This window comes from Lathamus discolor, chromosome 5 (assembly GCF_037157495.1).
Source record: "Lathamus discolor isolate bLatDis1 chromosome 5, bLatDis1.hap1, whole genome shotgun sequence".
Classification (NCBI taxonomy): Eukaryota; Metazoa; Chordata; class Aves; order Psittaciformes; family Psittacidae; genus Lathamus; species Lathamus discolor.
This window is the reverse complement of record NC_088888.1, coordinates 21,054,826-21,069,298: the sequence shown is the minus strand read 5'-3', so window position 1 is coordinate 21,069,298 and position 14,473 is coordinate 21,054,826. Positions and strand designations below refer to the sequence as shown.

Sequence of the window (14,473 nt, the reverse complement as noted above, 5' to 3'; positions counted from 1 at the left end):
GGAAGAAGGAGCTCAATCTCATACAGTGTTTGGTTTCTCATGCCTGAGTTTAGTGTGCAGAACAGGATGGGAGCTTAAGTCTAGTATGTGGCAGCATAGGAGACTCATTCACAAACATGATGATAGTATTTGAGCACACCCGCTCACCAGAAATGCATACCCAGAGCTCGGTAACTTGCTGTCTCATTCTTGTTGCTATCACATTTCTCTGCCAGCTGACGAGTGTGGCAGAGAAGGAATAATATGTCAGATCTAAAATTGATATCTTGATGAAAGGTCTTAACTTTGTTTAAAACTGACAGAAGGTGTGGTTTGAACGAGATGATTAAGATGCTTTCCTAAAGGTTTTTGGAATTCCAGAATTACATTGTTACTTCATTTTTCCTCAAAATTTAAGAGGAACATGTATGGGTAAAGATACTTACCCTAAATTAACTATCTATCTCTCTCTACCTGGGAGGAGCTGACAAGTGGAGGCCACACTACATGGTAGGGTGAGGCTGGGCATTTTGAGGGGGGGTACTGGTGTAGTTTAAGCCTCTTTACTTGCAGCTCTTCTTACCTGCAGCCCTGTTTGCTGAATCAGATTGGGGTTTATTTCTTTTTTTGTCTTGTACTTAATAAATAACCTCTTAACAAATAAATAATTCAAAAATTCTGTGTTTAAACAGGAGAAATAAATTTTTATTCTTTTTATATCTTAGGCTTTCACAAGGTAATGGAAGGAATCCACAAAGCCACTGAACTTGGCTACCATCCTGTTAAGGTAAAGCCAGTGTTCATTTACACGGAAACTGTTGTGTTTTACCATAATTCTGATTAAAAGATGCAGTTCACCTAATGAGGAATTTATTATTCTCTCCCATAAATAATTTTTAGTGAAACTGAAAAGAAGTTTCCTTCTGCAAGTAATAGAGGAGCTGACAAGGAGAGGTGCCATGCTTGACCTTGTGCTCACCATCAGGGAAGGGCTTATTGAGAATGTGGTACTCCACATTCTTCTGGATCTACTTGGATGCAGTGATCATGAGATGGTGGAATTTGAGATCCCCAGGACAGCGAGAAGAGCATGTAGCAAGCTCACTGCCCTGGACTTCAAAAGAGCAGACTTTGGCCTCTTCAGGAGCCTGCTTAGTAAGGTTCCGTGGGATATAGCCCTGGAGGTCAGGGGGGCCCAAGACTGTTGGTTGATAATTCAAGGATCACCTGCTACAAGCTCAGGAGTGCTGCATCCCAACTAGAAGGAAGTGCAGCAGGAGGGCCAGGAGACCTCCTTGGGTGGATAAGGAGCTGCTGAGGAAAATTCAAAGGAAAAAAGAGGCTTATAAAAAGTGGAAGCAAGGATGGGCGGCCTGGGTAGAGTACAGGGATGTTGTCCGGGAAGCTAGGGACCAGGTTAGGAAGGCTAAGGCTCAGTTAGAATTAAACCTGGCCAGGGATGTTAAGGATAATAGGAAGAGATTCTATAGGTACATAGCAAACAAAAAACAGACTAGGGACAACATAGGCCCCCTGAGGAAGCTTTCGGGAGAACTGGCTACACAGGATTCGGAGAAGGCTGAGGTTCTGAATGACTTCTTTGCCTTGGTCTTCACTGGCAAAGGCTCTGACTGCACCACCCAGTTCTTAGAAGGCAGACGCAGAGACTGTGAGAATGAAGACCTTGGGCCCACTGTAGGAGAGGATCTGGTTTGAGACCATCTTAAAAATCTGAACGCACACAAGTCCATGGGACCTGATGGAATCCATCCGCGGGTCCTGAAGGAGCTGGCGAATGAAGTTGCTAAGCCACTCGCCATCATATTTGAAAAATCATGGCAGTCAGGTGAAGTTCCCAATGACTGGAAAAAGGGAAATATAACCCCCATTTTCAAGAAGGGGAAAATGGAAGACCTGGGGAATTACAGACACCTCTGTAATTACAGTGTCACCTCTGTGCTTGGTAAAATCTTGGAGCACATTCTCCTGGAAGGCATGCTAAGGCACATGGAAAAACAACAAGGTGCTTGGTGACAGCCAGCATGGCTTCACTAAGGGGAAACCTGCCTGACCAATTTGGTGGCCTTCTATGATGGGGCTACAGAATTGATGGATAAGGGTAAAGCAGTTGACGTCATCTACCTGGACTTGTGCAAAGCGTTTGACACTGTCCCACACAACATCCTTCTCTCTAAATTGGAGAGATATCAATTTGATGGATGGACCACTCGGTGGATAAAGAAATGGCTGGATGGCCACACACAAAGAGTTGTGGTCAATGGCTCGATGTCCGGCTGGAGACTGGTAACGAGTGGTGTCCCTCAGGGATTGGTGTTGGGACCGGTCTTCTTTAACATCTTTGTTGGTGACATGGACAGTGGGATTGAGTGCGCCCTCAGCAAGTTTGCTGATGACACCAAGCTGTGTGGTCCAGTTGATATGCTGGAGGGAAGGGATGCCATCCAGAGGGACCTTGACACGTTTGTGAGGTGGGCTGATGCCAGCCTTATGAAGTTCAACCACGACAAGTGCAAGGTCCTACACCTGGGTCAGAGCAATCCCAGGCACAGCTACAGACTGGGCAAAGAAGAGATTCAGAGCGGCCCTGCAGAGAAGGACTTGGGGGTGCTGGTCGATGAGAAAATTAACATGAGCTGGCAGTGTGCGCTCGCAGCCCAGAAAGCCAACCGTATCCTGGGCTGCATCAAAAGGAGCACGACCAGCAGGTCAAAGGAGGTTATCCTGCCCCTCTACTCTGCTCTTGTGAGACCTCACCTGGAGTATTGTGTGCAGTTCTGGTGTCCTCAACATAAAAAGGACATGGAACTGCTGGAACAAGTCCAGAGGAGGGCCACGAGGATGATCTGGAGCACCTCCCGTATGAAGACAGGCTGAGGAAGTTGGGGCTGTTCATCCTGGAGAAGAGAAGGCTGTGTGGGGACCTCATAGCAGCCTTCCAGTATCTGAAGGGGGCCTATAGGGATGCTGGGGAGGGACTGTAGTGACAGACAAGGGGTAATGGGTTAAAACTTAAACAGGGGAAGTTTAAATTGGATATAAGGAGGAAATTCTTTCCTGTTAGGGTCGTGAGGCACTGGAATGGGTTGCCCAGGGAGGTTGTGAGTGCTCCATCCCTGGCGGTGTTCAAGGCCAGGTTGGATGAAGCCTTGTGTGGGATGGTTTAGTGTGTGGTGTCCCTGCCCATGGCAGGGGAGTTGGAACTAGATGATCTTGAGGTCCTTTCCAACCCTAACTATTCTGTGATTCTATAAGTTTAGTAGGTTGAAGATTGTGTTCAGAGGCAATGGGAGAAATCCATATAATATAATTGCATAGCTGAGGGTGCTTGTCTGACCCAGCTATGAACTTGACCAGAGGAGTTAGTTAACAGGTAGAAAACTACCCTGCAGGAAAGACATCAGTTTTCTCTTAGCTTATCTCCTTAGATGCTTAGAGCAGACTCTGATGAGTACCAGTGTCACGGAGAGGCAAAGGGAGTCCTTCTTTGGGGTGCAGGTAAACCAGTAACATGAAACTTCACCATGACTCAGCTGTTTGAGGTTCTGCAGCTGTGGTTCCCTTCAGTTTTTCCAGTATTTGGGAAGATCTGTTACGTGTGAGTGGTTTAGTCTATAGAGCTATGAAAACCAGTTGAAATTAAACTAGGTTTTGGGCTTTCCTGAAAGATCTTAAGAATCATGATGCATGATGTTCAGACATACAAATCTGCCTTACCACCAGGGAGTGTTTCAGCAACTGCATAGCTATCTTTTTCTACAGATAAAGCAAAGAGGACCTGAGGCTCCAATATAAATATTGTTTATGAGGAATATGCAGAACACTCAGTTTCAACCTGTTTTGGAGGAAGACAGAACCAGTCCTGGAGACTATGGTTATCGAGTGCACTGTGAACACTTCTGGATCTGGGGAATTTGCCTATGCCATAATTAGTGCCATAGAAGGTCCCCTGCCAGTGCTTTTGCAGAAGCTGTGCAACATAAGAATGGGGAGTGAAACTGTCATTTTAGACAGTAAATACTGCCATACACTAGATGATCAAGATGATGCCTTTGTTGCCTACCTCTTGTTAGTCACCTTGCTAAATGGAGAACTAAAATCTTTAATGTTGTTGGATGCCAAAAATTAAAATGCAAGCTTGGCAGAAATGATTGTCTGTATCATTGCAGTCCTGCTGAATTCTCTCATCATTTTTGCTTGCAAAAAAAACCCCAAAAATTCTTTTTATGTTGCCTTCTACAAGGACTGTGAAACCTTGTGTTAAGAGGGAATAAAGTCATACTCTGCTCACTAATTTCAGGTGTTTGCTTTTCCTGCAGGTAAACTGTGTGGTGATGAGAGGCTTCAATGAAGATGAACTGCTGGGCTTTGTGGATTTCACAAAGGATCTGCCCCTTGATGTGCGGTTCATAGAATACATGCCCTTTGATGGTAAGCAGTCCTGCTTTGAGATTCTTCATGGCAGGCAGTGTGCCTTGAACACAGGTGAATCTAGTTGGTGGTTATTCACCCTGTTGACTCTTCTCTTAAGGTTCTGGTGAGCTCTTTTGGGGAATTAGGAATTGCTTTATGTTATATCTTTTGCAGCTTACCTGTCTTCCTGAGATAAGCTGGAGAAGGATTGGTGGCAGGCTTAGCGGGGCTGGGACACCTACAGGGAAAATGAGATTTGTGGAGAATGTAAATGTGGTTCTCTGCTAAAAAAATATATACCACAGTTTAAAGTTATGCTGGTTTTGTTAATTCTAGGCAATAAATGGAACTTCAAGAAGATGGTGAGCTACAAAGAAATGCTTGATACAATTAAACAGCAATGGCCTGAATTGGAGAAATTGTCCTGTGAAGCTTCCAGCACAGCCAAGGTTGGGGTTAGGCAAAGATCATGTGAAATGTGTCCCCATTCTTTCCCAACCATTTATCCCCAAATTCTCCCAAATCTAGCATTTATATTTGACGAGCAAAATAAAAATACTCTGCGGTAATGGTAGGATTTTAGTCAAGCTGCCTGCATGTGATTTGACTCATCACGGTCTTTACCTTTAGAAATACAATGTGTTTATTGCGTGCCTCAGTCAGATATAAAGAATGTGAGGCCTGTATCCTGTATTTACAATTTTTAAAACTGTCTGTCTGCACATCAACAAGCCTGATGAAACAGTTGTTCAATGAAATAACAGTACTGCTTTAGAGTGTGTAGTATCACATGGGGAGTTTCTAGCCTACATGAATCTATGGCTTGTGGTTGCCTGAGTACTGGCATCACCAGTCATTTGATAAGTAAGTACAAGAGTAAAAATTTAACAAGCTTGTGAATTTCCAGGAAAGGGCAGAATAAACAGGAACCCCTGACAAAGCTGACTTTGTTTTTTTTCTTACTCTGCTGTAACCTTAGAATTGAAGAAAATCTGTGGTCTTCAGACAAGTGCAGCATTAAAAATGAGGAGTAGATGTTTGACTTTCTTTATCCTCCTCTGTATTTCTGTAGGGTTATAAAGTGCCACATTTCCAGGGCCAAATCAGCTTTATCACCTCCATGTCAGAGCACTTCTGCGGATCCTGCAATCGGCTGAGGATAACAGCAGATGGGAACCTAAAAGTTGGTAGTGAAACAGGATTTTCTTTGCTTTCATGCGGCAAAAGTAATGTTGAAATTCTTCCCTACAACGTAGCTGGGATGTAAAGTAGGATGGAAAGATAAACAGGAGTTAGCTGGTAATCCTGTATGTATTCTTGTTCAAGCTTGTTGGGCTGTTAGGGAGATGTTAAATCACCTTTCTTTGGTTTCTCTGTTTCGCTACCATAGTTAACTTCACTTGTAAAACATGGTTGCAAGGCCAGTAAATATAAACATTTATTTTAATCTTTGATTCAAAATCATCTTAAACATGTGACAAGCAGATGATTTCCCAATAAAAAAAAGGATCCAAGCAGCTGTGAGGGCTGGCTTTTGTGTTCCACAAGGATCCTGTCGTGTTTCACCGAACATCTTCTTGCAGCTCTTCTCATTCAAAAGCAGCCCTTACATTTGTGGAGCGGCTGTAGGAAAGGGAAGGGGAATAACTATTTCTTGCCACGTTGAAGCTGGCGGTTTCTGGGGGAAAATTAAAGTTTTTGATTAAAGACTGGCATTTGCACATTGTCACCTGATATTGACAACAGCTGTGCTGCTGTCTAATGTCAGATGACCGAGGCAGCCTGAAGTCCCAGTAAACTTGCATTACATAAACATCCCAGTCTGTCTATGTGTGTACATAAAGAGAGATAAATTAAAAAATCTCCGTAAGTGTTCTTTTTCTTCAGTAGGATGGGCCTGTTCAAACCTCTTTACTCTGAGTTTACCATGAAATACTTGTAGAAGCTATTTATTATTTCTCATTTCTCCTCTTTGCTTGGGTTGGCTGTAGGTGTGCCTTTTTGGGAATTCAGAAGTGTCCTTGAGAGATCACCTACGGTCAGGTGCCTCAGAGGAAGAGTTGATTCAAGTCATTGGAGCAGCAGTGGGCAGGAAGAAGAAACAGCACGCTGGTATGTTTGTTGTACCTGAGAAATAACAGCAATGATTAGAGAAAGCAGTGTCCTGGTACTGCTGCAGAACGCACTGACTTGCCAGGAGAAAGAAGGAAAGGAAAGCTTCTTGAATGGAGCTGCATTATTTAAGGAAAGTATTTTCCCTTCTAGTAAGAGTATTGTCTGGTAGAAAGCTGGTAACATACCAGTCCTGCAGGTATTCCAGAGTCTGAACGTTAGTTTTGAGTCTTCTAATTTTCCATGAGGTAGAATCTGGACCATCTACTAGTCTTTCAGGCTGACTTTTGTCTTTAAAGAGATGCAAATACCACTGCTCACAACAGCAGGAAAGTGTAAAACTAAGTAGAAATTGATGGAGTTGTGCTGGATCCCTTTTTCTCAAAATTAGTTTGCTGTACAATAAGTACCAAAATGAAATTGAGCTGTTGGTCCAATTACTGCATTAAATGACAAATCCCTTTTTGAGTGTATAGAAATTCTTAACCACCCATCTATTGCTCTGCATCAGGTCATGACACAAGATCCATGATGATGCAGTCACATCCTCAGGTTAGATTAGTCTTCTGAATTTATATTCATAGCAACTGTATTTCAGTCACATCTGTACTTAACCATATTTTTGTAATCTGGCTGCAGCTGGTAATGCTGAACTGGCTGTATGATTACACTAAAAATACACTTTGGCCCTTTTGTTTTCTTGCAGATTCTGCCAGTTTACTTACAGTTGGTTTTGCCCTTTTTGCATGATGTGTAAAAACAAATGTAAAGGGAATTGTTAAGTCTGGGCATAGATTAACTTCAAAGTTCATTGATTTGCCCAGATAAAATAGTGCTGTGTAAACGTAAGGGAAGGGGTAGAAGGATTGGTTCCTTTCAGGCCATTCATTTCTGACTTTCTGAGTAGGGGAGAAGAGTGTTTTTCCCCTCTAGTAAAGGCATTTTGCCATCAGCAGCATTTACCTGGCATTGTCTGTCATCTTCCAGTTTGTGTTAATCCCAGTGTTGTCCCTGGCGCCCTCTGTGATTGGACAACTCTGAACTGGAGCACTGTTAACAGCTTATCCATAGAAGTAATACAGTTAAATGCTATTGTTAAGAAACAAGAGAGTCAAATTGTCTGAATTCTGTAGTAGGGAGACTATAATTCAGATTACGGAAAGCTTTCTGGGAAAGGGTTCTACAGTGTGCTAGAGCCATAGCAGCTGGATGCTTGTAGGCTGTGGCAGTTATGATTTTACATGCTGGATTTCGCCTCCTCCAGCTTCCTCAGTCTTTACTGAGCTTTGATTTTTCCTAGGATGCAGGTTGCACTGTGAAGAGGAGAAAACAAAATATATAAACCAGATGCACGACTTCAAACCTAAAAAGCTAGGATTTTTATGTGTTCCTTATTTTATTTCTAGGCATGTTTAACATTTCCCAGATGAAAAACCGGCCAATGATCCTGATTGGTGGGTGACAAATCAGTACGTAATAAACATACAATGATTTTGTTTGCTTTTTGTCTTCGGGGGAGCAGGGTAGATGGGTCTTTCAAATCTAACTTGTATTTGGTTCTGGCTTAGGTTTAGACAAAGAAGTGTGTTTCTATAAAAGGCAGTTGTGGTTCACAAGCCAAAGTAGAAGAGGAGAAAGGTTTAATGTCCCTCCCAAGCGTTATCCAAGACCATAGTGCTTGTACTTCTTTTGCCTTTGTTAGGAAATAGGATCTACAGCGGTCTTCTACCATAGGTTTTCACTGGGTTTTTCACATCACTTTGATGCCCCACTTTAGAAGTTCATCGCTTTTTCCATGTTGAATTGGTGCTGGATTTCTGTTTTCTTTTGCTCTTTTGTATTTGGCTACTGCTATGTTGTGTTCCAGGAAGAGGGGAAAGAGGACCCTTTGTTTTAAGTGGGTATTGACTTTCTGCATGAGGAGTAATGTTCTGGTTTGGAGGGTTTTTTCCTGGGGGGTTGTTTTTTGGTTTTTGGCTTTTTTTTTCTTTTCTAATAGTATTTCATCTTTAAAAAATACTGTTTATATTAAATATCATTATATTAAATATATAAATATATCAAATAGTATTTTATGTTTAATAGCATATATATTGAACTCTTGACAGCTCACTGGGACCTACGTAATTTTTCAGGATGCATTTGAAAAAATCTCCACATGCCAAAGTTAGCATTAATAGCAATGTTTGTAGGGCTACAGCTCTGATCCATCCAATTTCCTTTTGAGAAGTGCTTTAACATTGTCAGACATACTGTAAAAGAGGCAGCCTGTGCAGGTCCTCCCCCAGCTCTTCCAGGTCCCTTCGAGATTAACTGCTGGCAGTCACTGCAGGCTGGAGATGAATGGAGAGTATCCCGCTGTGACACATGGGGACTCATTAGGAGATTTCCCAATTGTGTTTTGAATTACTTACAAACTTCAAATAATGCTGGCATGCAAGCAGTCAGTGGGGGTGTTTGTATGGAATTAATTTAATAAAACTTAATGAATGCTGTGCAAATAGCTAATTGGTTTTGCTAGTCCCAGTGAGCCAAACCTGGCTTCTTCTCTGCACTGCTGTTGTCTGATCCTTTGCTGTATGGTTTGTATCCCGTTTTGCTTAATCAAAATATTCCTTTTGGCAGGTTGGTCTCCTCATGGGTTCACTTCAGTTATGGGAATTTCCTCTGTAATTTAAGTATCTCCTGCCTCCCTCCTCCCCCCAGGATTGTGCTAGTTGTAAGCTAACACAATTAAACTTCAGGTGCAGTAACACAGTAACAAAATATAAGGAGATGCAGTGTATCAGGTGGTTTCAGTTGTGTTATATACAGTGCTGTAGGAAACTTTTTTTTTTGTGTATATGTAAGAGCAATTTGGGTGAAAATAGAGATGATTAGGTACAACTTGAAGAAAATCTAGACTGTGATTGTTAGGAAAAGCAAAGATGTTTTGCATGCATTACTGTCTATTGCTGTCTTTTTACTTATCACTACTTGAGCAAACAGCACTTCTCTTCCCTGCTCGCACCCATGTGTGTCTACGCTGTAGAATACTAGTCCACCTTTGGAGTCCAGCTTCTGAAGACAAGACACCTTGCCAGAGGTTTAGCTTCAGCTTTAAAGCTAATCAAGAAATACAGAAGACAGTACTTTGAGTTCCTGGATTTCAAAAGGAATATTCATGTTAGGCCCCACTGTATAAAGAGAGAGGGAAAGAAAGAGTAAGAATAATTCTCTGTGTTCTTCTAAAGCAGAGCAATGTTGCGCTCAAAACATTTCTGTCCATTTAATTCCATTCCTCTGAGGGTAAACACATTAACACTAAACTTGCAGGAATTTTAATTTTAGTGGATAGGCCATCACTTGCAGATCAAAAAGGGACTTTGCCTGAATTTCAATGCAACAGTGATTTTTTGATTTTTTTTTTATTATTATTTTTTTTTTAATACCATGAAATCTATGATTGATTTAAGCTTTCAGATCAATGTTTGGAGGGTATTATGGATGAAAAAGCCGCTAAGCACATCAGAGGCTGGGACTAACAAGAAAAAGAGATTGCTTGGTTTGGTTTTAAAGAAAGAGGGCACGGTGGCACAACCAGTACCCAATGCTCTGTCTGTTACTGTCATGTGGACAGTCCAAGGGGATACTTGTAAGTGTGGTCTAATTCCAGATTTCTCAGACCAAAGAGAGCAGGAGCTCCAGAAAAAGAAACATGCTTATCAGTGAGGCTATTAAACTAGTGCTTAACCGCTTACCTCTATACTGCTTTCTCTTTACTTCCAAAACAAATGACTATTTATACATGAAAAAGGCTCCTTGTCTTGACACTTGGCATTTAGCCCTCTGCAAATGCCCAAACCGAGGGATTAAATGGTGAAAAGGGGCAGGAGGGCTTACTACCTCTCTGCCAGCTTGGAACACACTTCCGAGTAGATTTAAAATCTGTCTGTCAATGAGAGGAGCATGGTTTTTCCAGTGCTTAAGCTTCAACTGTCATTAACATGGTAAGAGCTGTTAGTAATAAGAGAGCTTCCCATCACAGAGCCACCATCTGAACTCATAGACAGTGCAGTTGCAGTGCTTCCATTTCCTGCTGTCCTTAGGTGCTGGCATGACCCTTCCCTGCCAAAGGGGATGCAAGCAGGAAGTGTAGCTGCTTGTGCTGGGAGGAAGGTGTTTGGAAAGGCAAAGTTGAAAATCTGGGTGCAAGAATTTCCCATTAACCCTGTCAAGCCTTTGAAAGAAGACTGCTGCTGGAACAATCTCAAATGGATGCTGGGATGCTGTGACTTCGTTTTCTTCAGAATGGATGTTCCTATAAGCTTTCTTGGCTGCTGTTTCTCAGTGTTCATAGCTTTGAAAGCAAGTTGTTTCTTCTTATCAGAGACCTTGAAATAAGTGGTTTGAGTCTTTGGATTTGTAATAACAACTACCAAATGCACAGAACTGATGAGAGAGAAAGGCTTGAGGATAGAAGGGGATGTTTGAAGGCTTATTGAGGTTTTTGGAGTACAAAAAGTCCCAAGCAGTGCTCTGACAGGCTTCTCAGGTACTGCAGACTCAGCTTAGCTTTCCAGTTAATAATATGCATTCTCATGTTACTCATGGTTTTTCCCCTCTAGAGCCCGCATTGATGCTGTTCTCACTATGCCAAGATGCCCTACAGAATTCACCAAATTCAAAACAGTGGGGTCACACATTCAGCCATTGGCTGACTTTGAGAGCAAGATTCCCCAAACAAATGAGAAAAACATTAATGGAAAACAAGCTTACAGGACAACTCTACCTGCCAAGATCTCGCCCAGAGCAACAGTGGCATATAACAACAGGAATTCTACAACCCCCTCTTAGAGGCTCCTGTGTCTTCCAGAAGGACCCAAGTTCCACATTTGACCCAAAGTGCCTTGATGCTTCTCCTGTAAGCCAAGTTTCAGTGGACTACCAGTCCAAAGGGGCAAGTCCAGGCTCAGAATTGGGCACTATGGTATCTCATGCCTCTGACAGCTTAACTCACACTGATGAAGAAGGATGGGCCACAATGGTAGATGTTGGAGGGAAGTCATATTCAAGAAGAAGTGCTGTTGCTGTTGCTGTGGTCCGCTTGGGTGAGAAGGCATTTGGGGTGGTAAGGCAGAACCAGGTGAAGAAGGGGAATGTGCTGGCAGTCGCCCAGGTTGCAGGAATTCAGGGAGCCAAGCTGACGAGCCAGTTGATCCCGTTGTGTCACAACATCCCCCTCAACCATGTGGAGGTGTCTCTGAGCCTGGATGAGGACAGATATGCAGTGGTGATTCGCAGTGCCTGTCAGACCTGGGGGAGGACAGGGGTGGAGATGGAAGCTCTAACAGCTGCCAGCCTGGCTGCCCTGACTGTGTATGATATGTGCAAAGCAGTTACTCATGACATTGTGATTGAAGAGGTGAAGTTGCTTAGTAAGACAGGTGGCCAGAGGGGAGATTTCTCAAGAGTTTAGATCATACCCAGACACTTCCATGTGACCACTGCTCATGTTTGACCTTTTACAGAACTACCTTTGCTTAGCTGGTAGGCTTGGAGACCTCAGCAGGTGTACCCTACAGCAACCCTAAAACTCCAGTTTGCCTTACACTGTCAGTTTACTGCTGGGTGACCAGTGGAGCCACTTATCCCTGTTGATAACCACGTGTGTTTTAGAGAACAAGCTTCTCCACTCTGCTAGTACCTAAATTTCAGTGTCCTTACCATGAGCTAGAGCAAAGATCCCTAGTCATGCCACAGAGTTGGGTTTGTTTTTCCTTCTTACTGTGAAATATTTGCAGCTGCTGTCATCACACCATGCAACTGTGAGTTCTGGAAATGAATCAAGTGCTGTTATTTGGCAACTGTTTTTAAGTCAAGGATTAAGATTTCAGAATTGTATCTTTCTCCGTCATGTGTTTGATTGAATTTAGAAGGTGACAGTGAGAAGAACACAGCTTGGGAACCTTACCGTACAGCAGAGATTATAGCTGGGTAACAGCCAGGTTCGGATGTGCAGCTCCCATCCCTTTGCATTGCTACTTCTTCCCCTGCCTGCAAATGGAAATATCCACTTATCAGTTTCCAAAGAAAAAACAAAAAGATGGCAGCTACTCAGTTCTCTTCTCTGTAAAACATGACGATGTGGAAACAGAGGATTTCTGGGTTTGGAGGAATTATTTTGCTGATCCAAAAGATACCTTTTACAATGGCAGAAGCATGTTCCAGCATTTTGACCTTAGCACTCACACACATAGAGGCCCTGTGTCTGCATGCTCAAGGACTTAATTGTTCCATGCACAGAAGTAGGCATCAGCTTTCCCTGGCTTTAGAAATAGGTGTCACACCAAGCCCCAGAAGACCCCAAATTTTTCAGTCCTGCAGTGCAGCTCCTACTAATGAGCAGCCTGCATTGTCCTGACAGATAAAACAAACTTTAAGACTAGCAGCCATTTGGAAGAGTAAGGTAATTGGTGTTGGCTAGGCGAGAGTGTTTTCCTGCACGTTTCTCCAAATCTGCTTTTGTGAAGTCTTCTGGCCTCAGAGCGTTTAACTGTCCCCATAAATGTTACAGTGCCCACTGTCACATAGCATTTAATAGCTTTGATAATTGACTATCCTACATAAGAGATTACTCAAGAGTGTTGTTAATACTGATAGATCCTTTTCAAGTGTTAATTTAAATTATCTAAACTGGGTGTTTCCAGCTTCGGTTTACTTGTTTTCTAGTGCTTATGGCTAATGTGAAATTGCATATGATTCAGGGTGCTCCCTTCTCCATACGCACAGAGAGTTGAAGACAGCTCTAGTAACATCAGAGAGTCTACCAGAAAACCATCTTAAACCTTGTGGGTAGCTGCTTCTCATGAAGTAAGGTTTAGTTACTATAAGCATCAGTAAAGCACACATCATACTGTTGCGCATCCTACTCGCTTTAAGCACAGGTCTAAGATGAGGAGGCAATAGGCCTTACGGTAAATCCTCTGCAAATTTCATACACTAGCTACCACAGAAGTCACATTTTCCATCATAGATTAATTAATTTTATTCTTTTTTCATTGTCACTGTGAGATAAGGCACACACACAGCAGCTACAGCTGAATGGGGAAGGGGTCAGAAAAGCTTGGTGCTCAAGCTCCATTAATGTTTGTACACCTACATCCAGTGTTACAGTCATGATGCCTGGACAGCACTGATCTTTCTGTAAGTTAATAGTAGGGGCAGGAGGATACCTACCACTGCTGTACTGAGCACCAACAAATCCCCCAGCCATGCAAATACATGATATTATGTTTACCTGCGGAGCTGCTGTGCCCATGGCACAAAAGTTTCCCCAGCTCAGCTTGGAAACAGATTGCCAGAAAAAGGATGCACGTGTGTAACCTGCTAAGTTAACCAATTACACACAAGCACTTAACTCTCCCCACCACGCACAACCCACCCTGCCCTCCCTGCTCTCACCCAGTGTGTAGCTAGCTTTGAAAACTAAAGGAAACTAGACATATTCAGTAATATTAAAATGATGCTTTGGGGCATATGGTACTTTGGCTTCTGAGAAGTTTGTGATCATGCTGTAAAGCTCACCCAAAGGAGTGACTGAAGGCTACACAAGGGCCTACAGAGCACATGCATGACTGCCGTGCACATTTTGCTACTTACGCACATTTCACTACTTTCTTAGGTTAAGAGGGGCAGAAAACTTTGGGCAAACAGATTTTGGTGCCATTTTATGGTTGTGTTACATTATCAAGTCTTGAAACTATGCACATATATATCTATATAGATATAACTATATATAAATATATAGATAACAGTCAACATTTGTGAGAAAAATGAGCTGACGGCAGTGTATGTATCAGTGGTGCTGGGTGGGCAATGGTGTAATATATATTCATGAACTGACTTTTTGGAGGCTTGCTTTTTTTTTTTTTTCTCCACTGCATTTTTAATAAAGACTAATTGTAATGTA

The 14,473-nt window shown here is 42.5% G+C and overlaps 1 protein-coding gene across 5 annotated transcripts in view; it reads left to right on the top strand.

Annotated features, from left to right (window-relative positions):
- MOCS1 (molybdenum cofactor synthesis 1) overlaps positions 1 to 14,473 on the top strand; it is a 29,391-nt gene extending 14,918 nt beyond the window's left edge. For 3 of the 5 annotated variants that reach the window (XM_065680035.1, XM_065680039.1, XM_065680038.1), the window contains 7 exons: positions 705 to 766; positions 4,317 to 4,428; positions 4,747 to 4,859; positions 5,483 to 5,593; positions 6,402 to 6,522; positions 7,929 to 7,976; positions 11,130 to 14,473. In XM_065680035.1, coding sequence (XP_065536107.1) covers positions 705 to 766; positions 4,317 to 4,428; positions 4,747 to 4,859; positions 5,483 to 5,593; positions 6,402 to 6,522; positions 7,929 to 7,976; positions 11,130 to 11,980 — 1,418 coding nt within the window. In that variant the 3' untranslated portion in view covers positions 11,981 to 14,473. Of the gene's footprint in view, positions 1 to 704; positions 767 to 4,316; positions 4,429 to 4,746; positions 4,860 to 5,482; positions 5,594 to 6,401; positions 6,523 to 7,928; positions 7,992 to 11,129 lie in introns of all 5 variants that reach the window. The other 2 variants (XM_065680040.1, XM_065680036.1) reach the window with 2 other exon arrangements.